Source organism: Vulpes lagopus, chromosome 1 (genome assembly GCF_018345385.1).
Source record: "Vulpes lagopus strain Blue_001 chromosome 1, ASM1834538v1, whole genome shotgun sequence".
Lineage (NCBI taxonomy): Eukaryota > Metazoa > Chordata > Mammalia > Carnivora > Canidae > Vulpes > Vulpes lagopus.
Window position 1 is genome coordinate 76115214 of NC_054824.1, and position 19516 is coordinate 76134729.

The 19516-nt window shown below is 48.0% G+C and overlaps 1 protein-coding gene and 1 long non-coding RNA gene across 2 annotated transcripts; one reads left to right on the forward strand and one right to left on the reverse strand.

Annotated features, from left to right (window-relative positions):
* The first annotated feature begins 2182 nt into the window (after nt 1-2182).
* Nucleotides 2183-5556, forward strand: LOC121495697. The gene is made up of 4 exons (XR_005989034.1): nt 2183-2327; nt 3397-3563; nt 4914-5005; nt 5180-5556. It is a non-coding gene; the product is annotated as an uncharacterized LOC121495697 (long non-coding RNA).
* Nucleotides 5557-16434: 10878 nt separating this feature from the next.
* LOC121486990 (basic proline-rich protein-like) lies at nt 16435-18752 on the reverse strand. The gene is made up of 2 exons (XM_041748479.1): nt 18739-18752; nt 16435-17017 (listed from the first exon to the last, which is right to left on the reverse strand). Exons 1-2 carry the CDS (start codon nt 18750-18752, stop codon nt 16435-16437), a joined length of 597 nt encoding a protein of 198 aa, XP_041604413.1.
* Between the last annotated feature and the right edge of the window lie 764 nt (nt 18753-19516).

Below are 19516 nucleotides of genomic sequence, written 5' to 3' on the forward strand. Positions count from 1 at the left end.
TTATATTTCAATACCATAACCCCATCTAGCAAGGATTCATATATTCATATAAACATAACAGTAAAGCTTGGATCCAGATTCTTTTTAACTCTTTTTTTTTTTTTTAAGATTTTATTTATTTATTCATGAGAGACACAGAGAGGCAGAGACACAGGCAGAGGGAGAAGCAGGCTCCATGCAGGGAGCCCGACGTGGGACTCGATCCCGGGACTCCAGGGTCACACCCTGGGCCAAAGGCAGGTGCTAAACCTCTGAGCCATCCAGGGATCCCCTCTTTTTAACTCTTAAATTGCCAATAAAATCTCCTGGGATGCTTCTAGTCATTGGCACCCTCCCCCAATCTTTGTGCTTCATCTCCTGGCCACAGTTAGATACGGGCATGGGTGATGGTTTGAAAATATCCGTATGTTCTTTGGCACTCTCCCCTTTGGGAGGTAGGGCTTAGTTTGGCCCATATGGTATGGGCCGGAGTTAATGACTCACTTAGAATAAACAGAATATTCTGGAAGCGATGGTATCTGACTTCTGAGACTAGTTCAACAAAGGCTTGTGGGCTTCCTTCTTGGGTTCTCTCCTGACTTGCTCATTCCAGAGGAAGCCAGCTGCCATGTTAGGAGAACACTCAAGCAGCACTTCGGAGAGGCCCATGTGGCAAGGAACAATGCTGTGCCGCCCACAACCAATGCCAGGAGTGTTAGTGAGTCACCTTAGATCCCCCAGGCCCTGTCCAGCCTCCAGACACCTGCAGCCCTGGCGTCTGACTGCAGTCTCGTGGGAGACCTCAGGCCAGAAAAACCCAGCTAAGCTCTTGCCAGATTCCTACCCCTGCAAACAGTTTGAGACCACAAATGTTTCTTGTTTTCCACTAAGTTTGGGGGTTATTTGTTATACAGCAACACGTAACTGATACTTTGTGACTTGCTTTGATCTGTGAAGGACGGACAGAAGTGTCATTTGCAGGGAGAAGCCCTAAGAACAAGGTACAGTTCTCTGTGGGGTTGTTTTCCTAGTCCCTTTCTACCTGGTGGCAGCCTCGTCAGCCTGCCCTGGAGTCAGCGGCCCAGCAGGGGAAAGATGACGTAGGCAGAAGAGACGTTGAGGAGACTTTTGCCACAGAACCAGCCACCTGGCCTGACCTCCTGCTCCTGCTTAGCAGAAACCAACAGGGGAGGGCGAAGCGTCTCAGGCCCGCTTTACCAGCCCCAACCTGAAGTGGCAGCGGACGCAGTAGTTGCCGGAATTGGGGGAGCGGCGGAGCTGCAGGAGAGGCCTACTTGATAGGACCCTGACCAGTAACCTCTGGTAAAGACAAGCAGCGGCTGGTAGCCAACAGCCCTGCAGGGAAGGCTCTGGAGACCAAACATCCACCCTTCCCTCCTGCTGGGGCTTTCCACCAACCAGCCTGTGTGGGCTCAAGATTGGTGTCAACCCTGTTTAAATGACCCTTTAAAAATGGTACCCAACAGCTCCGTCTTTTAGCTCTTTGGGGATGCAATTTGTAGCTTACTCATTTTGATGGTTCATTGAGAGGAAACTTTTCTTAGGAGAGCTGTACCGCTGAAGCCATTTTGAAGTTCTTCTGTGCCAGAAATGGACAGTATCTGCTTAGCTACTTTTTCACAAGGACAAATTTTCTTCCTTGTTAGATGGAACTTTCAGATTGGCCTATTGGCCTACTCATGGCCTACACTCTTAAGAGTCTTGCTCATGAGGATTGTGGTCTCCAATTTCAGGACAGCACATCTTTCCCCGAATGATCTTGGGCCCTCATCCTTCCACAAACACATAAGATGGCCTGGCCTAGTCCTAAATCCAGCTAGAGGAGTTGCACAGCGACATCCCTTCCTCCAGAGCTGCTTTAGCTTACCCAGGAGTCCTCACCAGGGGAAGGGCCAACTGAACAGCACTGAGCTTACAGGATACATGACTCGCTGCAAAGTTCTGGAACTGTGCTTGCTCTTACAGAAAACCTATGCTGGGCAGCCCGGGTGGCTCAGTGGTTTAGCGCCGCCTTCAGCCTGGGGCGTGATCCTGGAGACCCGGGATCGAGTCCCACGTCAGGCTCCCTACATGGAGCCTGCTTCTCCCTCTGCCTGTGTCTCTGCCTCTCTCTCTCTCTGTGTCTCTCATGAATAAATAAATAAATAAAATCTTTAAAAAGAAAAAAAACCTATGCCAACTGGAGATCTCCACTCTCTCATTAGAGCCTTGTTATTCTAGTGAGGTCAGTTCCACCAAGTGTCCACCACCCAGGCATCCTTTCCTTGGGACTTCGGATAGGTCATGGTCAATCACCGATGCTGGAGATTAAATCCCCTTCTTGAGAAGTAAGTATTGGCTCTTGCCCAGTGTGGTCACTCTTGATGTTTGTACTGTGTGGAACGCCGGCCCGCTCTGCTGGTTGTATAGGAAGTCCAAAAGTCATTAAATAGTCACAGGGTAATGTTAGCTCTTTCTTGCGAACTTTCAATGAAACTTTCTTGACAATTTGAGGATAATTGATGGGTTGGTTTCCAAGGGCCGCTGCAACAAAGTAATACGCCCTGGGTGGCTTAAAGCAACAGGAATTTATTTTCTAGCAGTTCCAGGGGCTGGAAGTCCAAAATCAAGGCCTTGGCAGGGCTGTGCTCCCTCTGAAGTCTCTAGGGGAGGATCCTTCCTTGCCTCTTCCAGTTTCTGGGAGACCCAGCTGTTCCTTGGCCTGTGGCAGCATCAACGCAGTTGCTTCCATCTTCTCATGGTTGTCCTCCCTTTGTGTCCCTTTTCTTATGAGGACACCAGTCGTATTGGATTAGAGCCCACACTCCTCCAGCATGACTTCGTTTTAACTAATTACACCTGCAGCAACCCTATTTCCAAATAAGATCACACTCTGAGAGGGCTAGGACCCTCCCTTTGGTCCTATCTTTTTGGTGGATGCAATCAACCCTCAAAAAATAGAGAAGAATTTACAACTAGTACATAGACCTAGACCTCTCTTTAGAGCTCCTTGTTTGTTTGTTTTGTCAACTTAAAAAACACCTGTCAAGTAGAATGTACATAGACCCTTTGTATATTAGAAAAATCTATGATGTTCTGTTCTGAGACATCTAATATTGGAAAGAAACAGTTTACTAGACTCTCAGAGCACTGGCCCAACATCAAATTAAAATAATGGTGTGTCTGTCAGGGTGGGGAGCATGGCAAGGGATCCTCAAATAGGATAAATATAGCCCATCTTCCCAGAGCACCAATTTTGTTAGAACTTTTAAGGGGGAAACACATTTTTATGTATAACACATTATGAAACAGACTGTAAAATTCACATGAATTTTAAATATAAATTGCAAATCTTCAAAGAAATTTTAGCTTACAGCTGGCCCTTTTGGGCTACAACCTCTTCTCACCCACCCCCAGCTCGTCTTCACGTGAGGGTGCTTTCATGGCAAAGCTTGAAGAAGCACAGGATCTGCAAGTGCCTTGCTGGTGGTAGAGCTCCACGTTGGGGAGGAAGATAAAATATGACCAGAAGACAAAACACCTGCACCCTGCCTCTCAGCTGTTCGCATAAGTACCGTCCCGAGGTTAGGGCAGCTTTCTTGCCCTGTATGTTTATGGCAGGTTCATAGAGAGCCGTTCAGGCAAATGGGCTTAACAGGATTTCTTTATAACTTGTTTAGAGAAGGAATCCCTGGGTGGCTCAGCGGTTTGGTGCCTGCCTTCGGCCCAAGGTGTGGTCCTGGGGTCTCAGGATCGGGTCCCATGTCGGGCTCCCTGCATGGAGTCTGCTTCTCCCTCTGCCTGCGTCTCTGCCTCTCTCTCTCTGTGTGTCTCTCATGGATAAATAAATAAAATCTTATAAAAAAATATAAACTGTTTAAAGATAGTTAAGGGATCTGAGCATCCAGTTCCGGGATGTGGGTGTGTAGGGGATATGTTTCCCCCTACTAAAAAGCAATTCTCCAACACCAGCTGGGGGTGTTACAATTCAACCCAGTTCTGACACTATCTACCCGAAGATGGTGTCAGATCCCCATAAGATAAGGGCACAGTCCCACAAGACTGTAACCCCTCCACCCCGCACCCCCAATCCTGTCACTTCAGTCACTAGCCCAGGTTAAGTCCAGGTTCTTACCTGTGCTTCTGACCAACAGGCTATAGATTGGAGGTTCCAGCTATCTTTTTTTTTTTTTCTTTTAAGATTTTATTTATTCATTTGAGAGAGAGAGAGAGAGAGAGGCAGAGACTCAGGCCGAGGGAGAAGCAGGCTCCACGCAGGGAGTCCGACCTGGGACTGGATCCCGGGTCTCCAGGATCACACCTTGGGCTGCAGGTGGCGCTCAACAGCTGATCCCCCCGGGCTGCCCATCTTCCTTTGGATTCAATTAATTTGCTAGAACGGCTCACAGAACTCAGGAAAACATTTAATTTACTAGATTACTGGTTACTTATGAAAGGATAGAACAGGAGCAGTCAGGAGAAAAAGATGCAGAGGACAAGGGATGGGAGGGGTCAGGGAGCTTCCATGCTCTCTGGGTAAACCACTCTCCCTGGATCCCCAAATGTTCACCAACTCAGAAGCTCTCGGAACCCTGTCCTTCTGGCCTGTTACGGAAGCTTCATTACACAGGCAGGGCTGATTAAATCATTGCCCATTGGCAACTGCTCCACCCTCCATCCAACTCCCCTCCTCGAGGTCGGGAGGTGGGACTAAAAGCTCTCCCCTGAAGCTTGGCTCCGTTGGCAGCCAGCCCCCCATCTTTAGGTGATTTCCAAAAGTCACCGCAGTAACATAAAGTGGGTTGTGGTTGAAAGGGACTTGTTCTGAATTACAAGACCCTCGTTTCACCCCTTGGCTCTGACTGAAGTGATTTCAGAAACTGAGGACAAGAGACCAAATATTACAAAAAAACATGCTCTTCTTTCTCCTCCAGTTCAGGAAATTCCAAAGGTTTGGGCAGCTCTGAGCCAGGAATGGGGATGAAGACCAAATATACACTTCCTGTGATGAATCACATCGTCTCAGGTAGCCTGCAGGGTGCTTCGATACCCTTTACCTGGGGATTGGCATAATCAATGGCTGCTTGATCTTAGACCCCAGAGAAAGCTGCCTCCACAGAAGAATTCGTTAGAATTCTTTGTCATACTGGACAATGAAAATTATGTAACTTATTGTGTTTCTTTTTTGCTTCATTGCCAGAAATCTTAAAACCAAATTTCTTAGATCTTATAATATGTTCAACTCTGATGCCAGCAAATGCCTGCTCCTTCTGCCACCTTCAGATGGACTCTGAGCTGTTCCTGTCCTATACGTCAAGTCTTGTTTTGGTGTTGGAAACAGCCTACTCAGGAAGAGAGTGGGGCACAAATTATAATGAAAATCTTTTTTTCAATCAGCTTTTAAAAGGATGGGATCAATCTACAACCAGAATTCAGGTGTAAGACCAAAAAGCCATGAACACAGACTAAGAGACAAGTCAAGCAGTAAAGAGGGACAGCTGATGGATATTACTTTTTTAAAAAAGGAAAATCTGGGATGCTTGGGTGGCTCAGCAGTTGAGCATCTGCCTTTGGCCCAGGGCGTGATCCTGGAGTCCCAGGATCGAGTCCCACATCGGGCTTCCTGCATGGAGCCCACTTCTCCCTCTATGTCTCTGCCTCCCTCTCTCTGTGTCTCTCGTGAATAAATAAATTCTTAAAAAAAAAAAAAAAAGGAAAATCTATGTACATTCACTTATTCTGCTATCATAAACAATGCTGCAACGAATACCTATGTGCATAAACCTCTGATTTGTTCTTGAACGTATATTTCTGGAAGTGAAATGATTGCCCTTCTGGCGTAACGATTCTCAAGGGCAAATTAATTTGCTCTTGTGTATGAGGATGTTTTGGGTCACAAGAGATGCAATGTAACAACACAGTGGCCAGGACTCGACTCTAGATTCTGGTTCCGCTGGGTTCTGGCTGGCTTCAAGTCCTCACTCCCCTACTGAGTAGAATTAAAAGTTTACTTTGAGGGGATCCCTGGCTGGCTCAGCAGTTTAGTGCCTGCCTTCGGCCCAGGTCCTGGAGACCCGGGATCGAGTCCCACATGGAGCCTGCTTCTCCCTCTGCCTGTGTCTCTGCCTCTCTCTGTGTCTCTCATGAATAAATAAATAAAATCTTTAAAAAAAAATAAAAGTTTACTTTGAGAGGTGATAGTAAACACGATGGTGTACTCAGAAAAAAATAGAAACGAAATAGCAAGGGAACATAAGAACTAGAAAGCATAGAACAAAATGAAAGATGCAAACCCAACACAACCATTAGGACAATAAACGTGGGTGGGTTAAGCTTGCCTGGAGTAGAAGACAGTGATTCTCAAATTGGGCCCGAAGCCATGCGTGAGACTGACTGCTTCGTCACCTTCAGCTGCCTCATGTCTGTGAAATCTGGCCCCCACGTCCAACTCACCCCAGACTCTCCCCTTGTCGTGGCGTGTAGATGGTCCCTCAACCCAATGGAGTCTCTTCAGCCCTTGTCTTTCTTAACTTCTTTGAACTGTCTGGTGCTATTAGCAGCATCCTTCTTCTTGACACAGGCTTATATAAAATTGCATGTTTTCTGGTTTTCTTCCTATCTCTCTGCCTACCCTTTCTAAGTATCTTTTTCCTTTGCCCATCTCTCTCTCTCTCTCTCTCTCTCTTTTTTCCTTTGCCCATCTCTTTAATGTTGGCACTCTTCCTCGGGGGTCTGCCCTAGATTATTTTTCTTTCTCTCTTTCTGTAAACTCTCCTAAAGCTTTGATAATCACTCACATGCTGATGGATCCCAAATCTAGAATTCCAGTCCTGGTCTCAGGGGAGATCCTGAGCTCCAGATCTGTATGTCCAACTGCATATTGGACGTTTCTACTTAGGAATTTCGTAGGAACCTCAAACTCAACATTGCCCAACTGAATCTGTCATTTCTCCCATTTCTTTCTCCTGCTACTAGTAAGTGGTACCACCTGGCTGCTAAAGTTGGAAATCTGGGATCCCAGCTTTGAGTCCTTCTCCCTTAAGCACCCACATCAAATGGACCAGCCTCTCCTAAATGTTTTCCAAAGTCCATTTGCTTCTTTGGAAGCCCACTGCCCTTTCTTGCCTGGCCTACCGAGCAGCTTTGGAAATGGCCTCCCTACATTAGTCATGCTACACTACAACCCAGTGTCTACGGTGTCCCAGAGTGCTGCTTCTATCACAAAAACATTGACCGTGACACTTCCCTGCCTAACGTCCTCTGAGACAAGTCCCTTTGTGACCTGCCACTGAATTTCTTTTGTCTCGAGTGTGCCTTACTCTCTTTACACTCATGCTGTTCCTTTGCTCTAAGGTATTATTTACACCACTCTCCTTAGCTTACTTCCTCTCATAATTCAGCTTTCAGATTCAATGTCACTTTCTCAGGAAAATCTAAAGTAGTTCAGGCTTCCTGGCCATGTGCTTCGTTATGACTATAAAATTTCTCTATGGGATCCCTGGGTGGCGCAGTGGTTTAGTGCCTGCCTTTGGCCCAGGGCGCGATCCTGGAGACCCGGGATCAAATCCCACGTCGGGCTCCCAGTGCATGGAGCCTGCTTCTCCCTCTGCCTGTGTCTCTGCCTCTCTCTCTCTCTCTCTCTCTGTGTGACTATCATAAATAAATAAAAATTTAAAATAAAAAAAATAAAAAAATAAAATTTCTCTATGATTTATTGTAAAACTGTTGAAATTTCTTAATTGCCCTGTTGGACTGCAGGGTCCATGGAGACAGGAACCATGTCTATCTTTTTCACCATCATGTGCACTAGCATTTGACCCTGAGCCCATCATTAGATGCTCAGTAAACAGTTACTGAATACATGGAAAGACATGCAAAGATGTGTCCTCTTCACATTGCTCAAAATGGCAGAAAAACCTAGAAAATACCTAATTTTCTAACATGAAGGGATAAGTTCAATGAAGTATGAATACTGAATTACCCATGCGGTCGTATATTGAATTACCCATGCGGTCCAGTCATTAGGCATATCACGGTAAAAAAAATATTCAGTGACATTTGGAAAGATGTTTCTCATGCACTGTTAGGTGAGGATGACAGTAGTGCATACAGGGAGTCTGATCATGGTTTTGCTCTTGTGTTTTTAATTTTCCCTGAGAATTCTTATACTCTTGCGTCTACCTTTCTATTTATTCTGTTATTTTTCTTCTCAGCTTGTTTTCATCCTGTGGCTGTCTGCTCATGTTTTGTGAAAGACCGCTCTTCCTCCATGGTATCAAGGATGCTAAACAGTTTCCCTGTATTTTCTTCTTGCATCCTGCTGTAGCCTGCATTTTCAGGAATTTGTCCCTTCTTCTTGTTCGTTAGTTAGGGAGGAAGGGATATGTCCCTTCTCTTATTCAGTAGCATTTTTTCATAGGCTCCATTTTTTTTTTCTCTTTTTACTTACTTGGATTGAATGAAACAATTATCTCTTGCTTGGGAGATAATAGCATCCTTTTCTTAGATCAACAGCTTGAGAGGAGGTTGGTGTGAATAGTTTCCAGTCGAATTCTGAGTTCTAGAGGACTCTAGTACAGCTTTGCTCACTGAGGTGACATCTTCAACACCTACTGCCTGGCTCTTTGATTCTGTGACCCCATATGGTACATAACAACTTCAATTCCTTTTCCATTAAAAGGAACCAAGGCTTCTAGGGGAAAACACTGATTCCAGGTCTAGGTTGGAAACATACAAAATAAACCTGAACTTCTCGTCATACCAGATAGTGAAGATTATATGCATCAGAAGGACTCAGGAACTGATTCGAAGGGGCTTTCAATGCTAGTGACGGATAATTTGAACATCTGTCAGGATAGTTGCAATGGATGGAAACACATCACATAATTAAGTCCGTGAGTTCACGATACTACCACCCCCCTCCAAGCCCTGATTGGTCTCTGTGGGAGGGTGCTAGAGACCAACTCATTATTTTAAATCAAGGTAGGAAATCAAGCATTTATATTGCCTTTCCTGTATGAACTGTATCACCGAGAAACCAAATACAGATTGTAGAGATTTTCTTTTTATAGAAGCATTACAGTCAATAAATGAAGAAGGAAAGATAGAATTATAATCATTTTGCGACCCGTAATGTAATAATGGATCTAGACTTCAATCACCAACAGCTGCTAACAATCGCATAAAAAGAGATGCCCGCAGACCCGAAGGGACTCCTGGTGGACAAAAACAGCAGCATCTATCAAGTAGTCTTGCCAAAAAAAAAATCTAACAGACCTGATCGAGCCTCTAGATTCAATTCCCTTTTTACAGGAAATTCGGAAGATCAGAAACGTGTTAAACATCTCACCGCCACCAACACGAGGATGCGATCATCAAAATCCAGACTGAGGGAAGCTCTCCCCTCTCCCCTCAACGAACAACTTCCCAGAAGACATATAATGGGAAAGGGAGAAAGTATAGGGTCTAAAAAGACACATCCCCAATGTATGGCCTGGATCCTAAGTCAAATTGTTTTAAAAAGTCATATTTATCAGACGGTTGAGAATCTGAGCACTGATGGGATTTCCTACAATATTAGGAAATTATATTAACTGCTGGGCTGATGATGATATTGTGTTAATGGGGAAAAAAAGTCTGTATTTTTGGGGGCGCCTGGGTGGTTCCATTGGTTGGGTGTCTGCCTTCAGCTCAGGTCGTGATCCCAGGGTCCTGGGGTGGGGCGGGGAGCCTGGAAGTAGGGTTCTCTGCTCAGCAGGGAGCCTGCTTCTTTCTCTCCCTCTGCTCCTCCCCACTGTGCTCTCCCTTTCAAATAAATAAAATCTTTTTCAAAAAGTCTTTATTTTTAAAGTTACATACTAAAATATTTATAGGCAAAATGATAGGCTGTTGAGAGTCTGTTTCAAAAGGTTTTGGGAAAAAATGGTATTGGGGGTAGGGTAGTGAATGGAATATAATAGAAACAAGATTGGCCGTGAATGGATCATTGTTGAACTGGGTGATAGGAACACCCTAGAGGGGGACGCTTGGGTGGCTCAGCCGTTGAGCATCTGCCCTTAGCTCAGGTCCTGATCCCAGGTCAGGGGATCGAGTCCCACATCGGGCTCCCTGTGAGGAGCCTGCTTCTCTTTCTATGTCTCTGCCTCTCTCTGTGTCTCTCATGAATAAATAAATAAATAAATAAATAAATAAATAAATAAATAAATAAATAAGTAAGTAATTATTTTTTTAAAAAGGAACACCCTAGGGATCCTTGGGTGGCGCAGCGGTTTGGCGCCTGCCTTTGGCCCAGGGCGCGATCCTGGAGACCCGGGATCGAATCCCACATCGGGCTCCCGGTGCATGGAGCCTGCTTCTCCCTCTGCCTGTGTCTCTGCCTCTCTCTCTCTCTCTCTCTGTGACTATCATAAATAAATAAAAATTAAAAAAAAAAGGAACACCCTAGAGGCTATTATATGATTATACTAGCCTGCTAATTTTCCGCATCTGATATTCTCTATAGTGAAAAGTTTAAAAAATTGCAATAATCCAAAAACATTCAATGAACTAGCCTCCTGACACTTGACTCTAATACACAGTGCTTGTGCCCTTCCAGTACAAGGGGATCAAGCTAAGATCAAGCCAAGTCAAAATGTACCTTGAAAATCCTTTAAATTTCCCACAAAGTAAGTAAATAAGGCATTGTGTACAAACCCTGTAGAGTGATTTTTATGCACATTAGATTTGAAAAACAAAAGGAAGATCCAAAAACTTGGAATACTTTCTCCACTTGTTTTCCAGGACACCACTGTTTCTTGATTCTCCTCCCACCTAGCTACTTCTTTGCTGCTTTCCCGTCATCCTCCTCTCCATGTCCGAGTGCCCCAGGGAGCAGTTCTCAGATCGCATTTCTATCTACCCTAACTTCCTAGTGAATTCATCAAGCCTTATTTCTTTAAATAATGTCTGTAAACTGATGACTCCCAGATTTCTATCTCTAGCTCAGAATCATTCCCCTGAATGCCAGATTAATTTATCCAATTGCCTACTTGACATGTCCATCTGGAAGTCTAATAAGCATCTCAAATTAACATATTTGAAACAGAATTCTTGATTTCTAAATCCTTCCCATCTTGCTCCCCCTCCAGTGCTCCTCTTCCCTATAAATGGCACCAGTTGCTCAGGCCAAAAGCTTTAGAGCTGTCCTTAATGCCCCCCTTTTCCTCTCATATCCCATAGTCAGTCTTTCATTAAACCCTATTTGTTCTTCCTTAAAATATATCCAGAATCCAATCACTTCTTACCACTTTTGCCTGGATTATTTCCGTAGTTTTGCCACTGCTCTTCTGGCTTCTATTCTTGCCCCACTTACTGTTTGTTCTCAAACCTAGCAACCAAGTGGTCTTACATAGATCACATTTACTGCTTCTCTCCAAATCTGCCCATTGTGTCCCATCTCAGAGGAAAATCCAAAGTCTTAATGTGGTTTATGAAGCCTTTCAAAGTATTGTGCAGTGAACTCCACTACTTTCCATGACCCGCCTACCCCGCTGACCTTGTGTCTATTATGTTTCGCTGCCTTGGCTCCAGCCCCACTGACTTCACTGCTGTTCCTTGAACCTGCCAAGCACCCTACCACCCCGAGACCTGCACCTTCCTGTGCTGCTTTGCTCAATTCTCACATTAAAACCTCCCATAACATACACACACACTCCTTAGCACTTTCTCCCCACTTATTCTGCTTTATTTTTTCTACAACGCCTGTCCTCTGGTCCACTACACATTTTTCATTTATTATCTATCTTCTCTATGGGAGTGTAAACTCTTTAAGAATTGGAAATGTGTTTTGTTCACTCACTGCCTACAATAGTTCTTGGTACGGAGAGAGAGAGAGGCCCACGACATTACCTGAATGGGAAAATCAGAGAGGGAAGGAACAAGAAGAAAGTCTAGATGCCGATGGGTAGGCATGAGATATTGACGACCCCCCTTAAATCTCAGCAGTGAGCAGGGGATGGGTGGGGAATCTAGAAGTGCTCCTGCTCGGTCACCAGGTTTACTCCATTGCATCTTAAACTCCTCAAAGGCTGCCATGCTGTGATATGCTCTGGGGAGAAGCTTATGTTTCAGGAACCCAAGGGATCCTCAGTCCAACGACCATTTGTTGGAGCCAAATCCCTCCAACAATCCCATGAGTGAGGAAGTGGGTCCTTCCTCGTTGAGTCTTAAGATGACTATGTCTTTGGGGCTCCTGGGAGGCTCAGTCGGTTCAGTGCCTGCCTTTGGCTTATGTCATGATCCCAGGGTCCTGGGATTGAGCCTTATGTTGGGCTCCCTGCTCAGCGGAGAGTATGCTTCTCTCTCTCCCTCTGTGTGCTTTCCTTCTCTTTCTCTCTCTCAAAGAAATAAAGAAAGAAAAATATAAATCTTAAAAAAAAAAAAAAGGGTGACTATAGCTTTGTGAGAGGCCTACGGCCGGAGCACCCAGCTAAGCCATTCCTGGACTCCAACCCACAGGAACTGTGGGAAAATACATGTTGTCTTAAGCCCCTACGTTTTGGGGTAGGTTGTTACACAGCAATAGTTAGGAAGACAGAGTTTGGTTTAGTGACTGGACCAGAAATTCCTTGAAAGCAGCGACTGTTTACTCAGTGCTTGCCAGACGAATAGTTCTTAAATGACTGGATGACTTAGAGTTTTAATCTTTTTCCGAGTCTGTGTGTATTTTAGGGGAGAGTTGGGGAAAGCTACCTCGGGCGGCTGCTGACTAGACGCTACTTTCAATGTGGTGCCTCTCAGGGCCCCGACCTGTCCGAGGTTAGGATGCCGCAGACAGAGGAGGGCTTCCTCCGTCCGTCCTGCCTCCCAGCGGCCCGGAGCGGGGCCCCAGCGGGGAGGGAATGATGGTCCCCAGTGACAACGGCCCCCTCATTAGAAATCTGAGCGCTGCTCTTCGTAGGCCACAACCTGTGGTTCAAGCTGCTGGACTATTTCCCTCTTCAGTTATGATTCACAGGCCTCTGCAGTGGGAAGGATGCGTCGGGGAGGGGACATCCGTGAAGCCGGTAATGCCAGGGCCCAGGTCGCCAGCATTTAAGTCCCTCGTTTTGAACCTCAACAGAGAGTGTGACAAGACAAGAAGAGATTCAGTGCGTCAACTCTTGGGCCCAAGCATCTGAGTTTTCCAACTGCACAGGACACGGGCAACACCTACACGGGGACAGAGTGGACCCTTTCATCAGAAAGCTGAGCGAGCCTCAAAGTGAAGGTTCCTTATTGTACAGTCAGAGGCTCAGAGAGGACGGCTGGGCTCAGCCAAGTCATGTGGGCAGCGGCGGGCTGACAGGGAAGCTAAAAAGCGCCGGATGTGAACATTTCCCTTTATACCCAGGTCTCTTCTAGGTGGATGATGTGAAAGCTTAGGAGAAAGATGGTTAGGTCAGGATCTTTCCACTGAGTCCCACATTCCATATTCCAGGAAAGGATCTCTACTCTCTATGGGGTGTGTGCTGGGGCCCCGGAGATTGAGAGAATGCAGCTGCTTGGCTTTTTTTACTCAAATTTGTATGCTTCTCTAGCACATGATTGCTAACACTGCCAGGGCCGGACAAGCCTAGTTCTAATTTTTTGAGGTACAAAAAAAAAAAAAAAAAAAGATTTTCTGATCTGCTTTCTCTGAGGAGGGCTTAGTGATGCATCACCCAGCTGGGCAGGGCGGAGTGTTCTATCCCTGCTAAAACTGGAATTGTGCAAGGGTGTGGGGATGGGTTTGAGACCTGGGGCACAGGAAGTAGATTTGAGAGGGGCTACCCCTGGAGTGGAGCGGGTTAGTTAGTATAGTTAATAGCAGGGAGCCCGGGGGTGGGGGGCAGGCAACTCTGTGGAGGGGGACTCTGATACTCAGGCCAATGGGGAGAGGAGCTAGAAAACTCTGACAAGGACAGAGCTTGGGCTGAGCATTTGGAGGGTAGATCCAAGGCTTCATATGGATTGACCCCTCTTTGTCCTGCCACCCAGTTGCTCTCCAGGTTAACATGTGAAGTCATTCAGGTCTTCCTCTGCGGGGACCTGAGCATGTCCATGAAGCTCTGGGAAACCAGAATTTGGAAATCAATACTTTATTTATTTTTAAGCAATCTTGATAGCTTCTGGAGTTCTTTCTGGGCCTTGACTATGATTTGATTCGTTTATTCATGTATTCATCCGTTGAATAAATTTCTTGAGCACCCTCTTTGTGTCATGTGCTGTTCTATAAAAGTGGGGAAGACCTGTGAGTTCTGTAGGTCTGTGGAGCTTACTTTTGTGTGGGGATGATATGGATTTAGTACCATCCAAAAGGATGGGTCCTGCTGGCTCATCAGCTCCCATGGGCAGCTCTATTCCGATAGTCAGCACAGATGTGATTTTCCGAGTGGATAGCTATTCTTGAATATAAACAGCTGTGCATCAGCATGTCGAAAAGCTTCCTTAAAGGAATGCTTTCTCTTGTCTGATACTTTGAAGCTTCAGAGAAAGACACTTTAGTCCAGGCATCGGGAAACTCTGTGCTGGCAAAGGGGGACGCAGGAGAAACTCTCAGAACACCTGTAGCTGAGTTTAGCTTGACGCTGACCCCACCGATTTTGTCATTAGGGACGTAAAAACATCCCTCAGCCTCCACCCCACTGTCCCTCCACCATCATAGTTGGGTCTGCTGGACTTGAGGCATGAGGTCCATTAAGGATCAAAGCAACAGATTTAAGGAATTCATTCATTCCTGGATAGTGTCTTGGAATATGACGGCACTGTTAAGCTTCTAGAATCCAGGCAAACCGGCTTGATCTGAAGGGATGTCTGAGAGGAACATGGGCTCAAATGGCAGCCCCCAAACTGTTGAGAACGGCTTTTTACCTCTGGCTGCACATTAGAATGGGCCAGAGAATTTAAAAAATTACCCACACCCAAGTCCAATGCAGCTCAGTTAAGCCAGTAGCTCTGAACGGGGTCCTGGTCATTTACTTTACCTTTTTGTTTTGTTCTGTTTTTTAAATCCCAGTGATGCTGATGCGCAGCCAGATTCAGGAACCACTGCTCTACGTGGGAGGCAGGTCTAGTCTGTCGGAGGGCAAAGGTAAGTCAAACAGGCTACGTGTACATGCCAGGGGGACGTTCAGGCTCACCAGTACGTTGGTCGATAGGTCTGAGTTTCAAAAGCAAATTTCCAAAGTTCAAGTCACCTTTCCTGTGGCTAGAAACCTTTAAAAACTGTAAAAGCAAACTTTTAGCTCCAAGGCAGATTTGAAGTTTAAAATTTAAAGCTGGCAAAGCTGTGTCATCCTGCAGAAAGGAATATTTTAAATTCTGGAGAGCGTGTCAGAATGTTCAAAGGATAATAATAATAGGTAAAAGCTGACTGATGTCTAGAGGCAAGCAGGCAGCAAGGTTTGACGGGCTCATGGTTACCCCCAAACCTCCAGACTCTCTCTCCATCTTCTTCATAGAAATAAACAATTATGGATTGGGAAGGCCAAGCCCTCACCTGGCAAAAGGATGGTGTGGGGAACATCTCTGCTGGAGGGCCAGCTAATCTTGCTGGGACAATTTAGATAAGGAGGCACTTAGCATTTCTTGGAACAGTCTGTACCGCTGCGGCTGGGTTGGTGTAAGAAGTGTGTATCCTTGGGTCGAGCTGAAAACAGCAAATACGCCCCTTCAGCTGTAGGTCTGCCCTGTTGCAGTGTCGGGGCACTTGTGCCTGCCAGGCCCACTCCCCATGTGCTCTCTTCTCTAGGCCACGTCCTCAGTTTCTCTGACATTCTCGGCGTAAGACGGTTTCCAGATCCCTCAAAACTATCAAAATTTGTCAATGTGCTTCTCACCACGTGACACCCAGAGCCAAACAAGGGCCGTGAAACACCCCTTGTTTGTTGTATCAAAAAGTATCAAGATGTACCAAGGATTCTCTGTGATTTGGGGGTGGGGGGGAGCGGGAGGGTGCAGGCTGGGGCAGCGAGACCCTGGCAGAGGCCTGCAGGAGGTGTGGATCTCCAGTGGCCGGAACCGTGCGGTCAGAGAAGGACAGACGAGATTTAGCGCCAATTTGGTACCAAGGATTGGACATAACTACCACTTTGTAGTTTGGGTTCAGTTGCCCCCTAAGTTTTGCTAGTCAACATCCTGAAAACGCGTGGTCTGCTCTGTGCCTTGTCTCTGTAACGCAGAAAAGGAGGGGGGCCCGTCGGTGGAAAGTAACGGAGAGCAAAGGTAAGAAAGTGCTCCCCTTGCAGGGGTCAGAAGGAACCCCGTGGGTCCCTCTGCGGTGCAGGCTGGCGACAAACAGAAGTGACATGGGGCGACTGGGGGGTGCCCGGCCCTACGCTGCTGGAACACTCTGGAAGGCGGGAAGGGATTGAGACCAATAGTGGGTGTCGGTGGCCGCAGAGAGAGAGCGGCGGGGCCTGGGGCTGCAGGAGGCCCCGAGCAGCAGAGGCTCCGAAGTCACTTCTTAGAGAAGCCAGGAGAAGGCGGCCTGGCCCCCCACACCTGTCGTCGGCTCCTGCGGGGGGGCGGCCTAGCGGGTACTTCCAAGATGCCTGGCCTTGGAGGCGAGGTCAGAGGGTCACGGGGGGAGAGGCCGAGGCGGCTTGGTCCCTCGGAGGGTGGGGGCGGCCCGCGGAGCTGGGCCCGGGCTGGGGCAGGGCCACACGCCGTTGCCTCCTGGCCTGGGGCCGAGGGCCGAGGGGTGCTCAGAAATGACGTGATTGCTGCAGTCGGAGTAGTTGGGCCTGGAGAGCGTCTCCGCAGCGAGCATGTTCTTCTGAGTCTCACCGCAGAAAGGGCCTGTGTCGGGGAGAGGCTGGGGGGCCGGGGTCCCCTGGGTCGTGGGGCCGAGCATCGCCCAGGAGGGGCCTCTGACCCAGGCTGAACCGACTCAGGGCGCCCGAGCTCCCAGTCGTCCTGTTGGGTCCCCAATACAGCAGCACAGAAAATCACCTTATAATAGAAGGCTTTCTGGTTTCGTGGGGCTCGACGGCTGACAAGGGGACATCTGATCTGATTTTCTTCCTCGAACTTCATCATCCTGAAATACAGAGACAAGAGACAATGAACACATAAACCGGGGGTGCAGGGGTTGGGGCAGCTGGTTTCCCTGGCTGCAGTACCTGGATTCCTGAGCTCTGTCCTGGCTTGCCTGACACCTCAAACGTGGGGACGCCGGCGTTTGGAAACAAATACACACAAAGGACTTCCCTGAATGGATATTTTCCTTTTAGGGGGGAAAAAAACCCACCTATTCTTCATGCTATTTCTTTTTTTTTTTTTTTTTAAGATTTTATTTATTTATTTGAGAGAGAGAGCGCGTGCACACAAGTGGGGCGGAGGGGCAGGGGGAGAGGGAGAAGCACACAGGAGGCCTGATGCGGGACTCGATCCCAGGACCCGGGATCATGACCTGAGCCGAAGGCAGACGCCCACCCACTGAGCCACCCAGGGGCCCCGGTGCTATTTATTACACTGCAGGGAGCCGACATTTACCTCGAATGGGTCCTCACAAATCCTGTCATAGCAAAGGACCCAGATGGAGCCCGGCAAAATCCACAATGTCTCCAACGTCGCACTCTCCGGCTTCAGAGAGGAAGGGAGCAGGCTTGGAAGTGGAATCTCTCGGGACAGACGTCCGCCTGCCAGGAATTACTCTGCTGGGAGGAGAACTTGCGTTCCCTGAACCAGTGTAAGCGCCCGGAGTGGGCCCGTGGGCCGGGCGTGGATCACGTCCTCCCGGGTTGGGCAAGCACCACGATGCTGTGTTCAGCGGCGGCTGTTAGGGGGAGCAGGGCCCCTAAGGGCTCTAACTCAGTAGGGGAGGCAGCTCCAGCCCGCCAGATGTGGTCGGGCCCATGGAGCGTGATGCCAGCAGATGCCGGGACCCTCATGCCCAGGATTGGGGCCACCCGAGCCGCAGCTCGGGCTACCTCCCTGCTCCCCACATTAGGGTCTCTGTGTTCCCTCATGGTCTTCTCCTGCCCTCTGGTTTCAGAGAGCGCGAGTCCGCGTGACCTCTCCAGCAGCTGGCCTTTCTCTTCTTCTTTCTCGATCCCCCCCTTTTCCCACCCACATACCTAGTTCTGGCCCTTTTGTTCAGCCCATCTCTCTCTCCGCTCTTCTCAGACTCCCCTCACTTGCCCTGGTTCCACGGCACCCCAGCCTCCTCGGGGGGCACTTTCCTCTATCAGTTCACCCCATCTGCTCCCTGCAAACCCCCCCGCCCCACTCCCGTGCAGGAGTGACCCAGCACCTCCGTCATAGAGACTCGTGTCCCAGGAGCTGGCCATCTTCCTCTTCCGTCACCCCTTGAAAGGAAGGGGCGTGCTATCCCCCTTTCCTTTTTACCTTCCTCCAGGCTAGACTGTGGAGGGACAGTGGGAACAGTCATTTCAGATCTGAGATAGAAACCATTTGCTCAAGATGACAGAGCAAAACAAGTGGGAAGGGGCATGGATCCCCACGAAGGCGGCATGGCCTTATTAGCCCTGTTTTTTTTTTTTTCTTTTTTTAAAGATTTTATTTATTTATTCATGAGAGAGAGAGAGGCAGAGGGAGAAGCAGGCTCCCTGCGGGGAGCCCAACACCAAACTGGATCCCAGGACCCCGGGATCACGCCCTGAGCCAAAGGCAGACGCTCACCCACTGAGCCACCCATGGGCCCCCGCCCTGAACTCCTTATGCTGGCCTGTTGTGTGACGAAATACAGTTGACACTGTCGTCTGACCTTTATGACAGCAGTCAAATCTATATTCTTACAGAATAAGCCTCATCGTGTCAATGCAAACTTCTTCAAAGTGCCAATCCCAGGGTCCTTTTCTCACACCCTACTGTTCTTCATCTCCCTGTAGCACTGGGCACCATCGATGCCCGTTCTTCCCGAAGCTTCCTCCTCCTCCTGCTCCCCTGCTAGCACACAATCCTGATGTCCCCCCCACCCCTCTGCTGGTTCCTTCTCTATCTCGGAGGCTTCCCGTTCTCCATCCCTCCCTTAACCATGGCCATTCTCCACTGACTTTCTCCTCCAGGTTCAGTGCCCTCCTTTGCTAAGCTGATTCCAACTCATAGTTTCACCCCTTTCTGCAGACCTTCCCAGGGCCCCTGGGTCCGCCTCCTGGCCAGGTGCAGATACGTAGCACACGGCAGCGGGGCTGGTTAAGAGCGTAGACTTTCTAAAGCCAGACCATCCTCTTGGAATCCCGGGTCTGTCACTTACTGCGGGATCTTGGACAAGTTATCTAACTTCTCTCTGCCTCAGTTTCCTCATGGACAAAAGGAAGAGAATAAGAGGACTTCTCTCAAAGGGTCGTTGTGAGGATTAAATGGTTAATAGACGTTCGGTGCTGGCAGCAGAGCCTGGCACCTGCAGAGTGCTTTGTAAGTGGTAACTCTTGTTATTGTTGGCACCCACACCTGAGGACACGGGTCCCGGTCCCTGACCAAGCCGTGGCTGGCCCAGACATTACCTCAGAGTCACAGTCACCTCATAGTGGCTAGAAACGTGATTGGATTTTCCTGCCTGCCTGGATTCCTCATT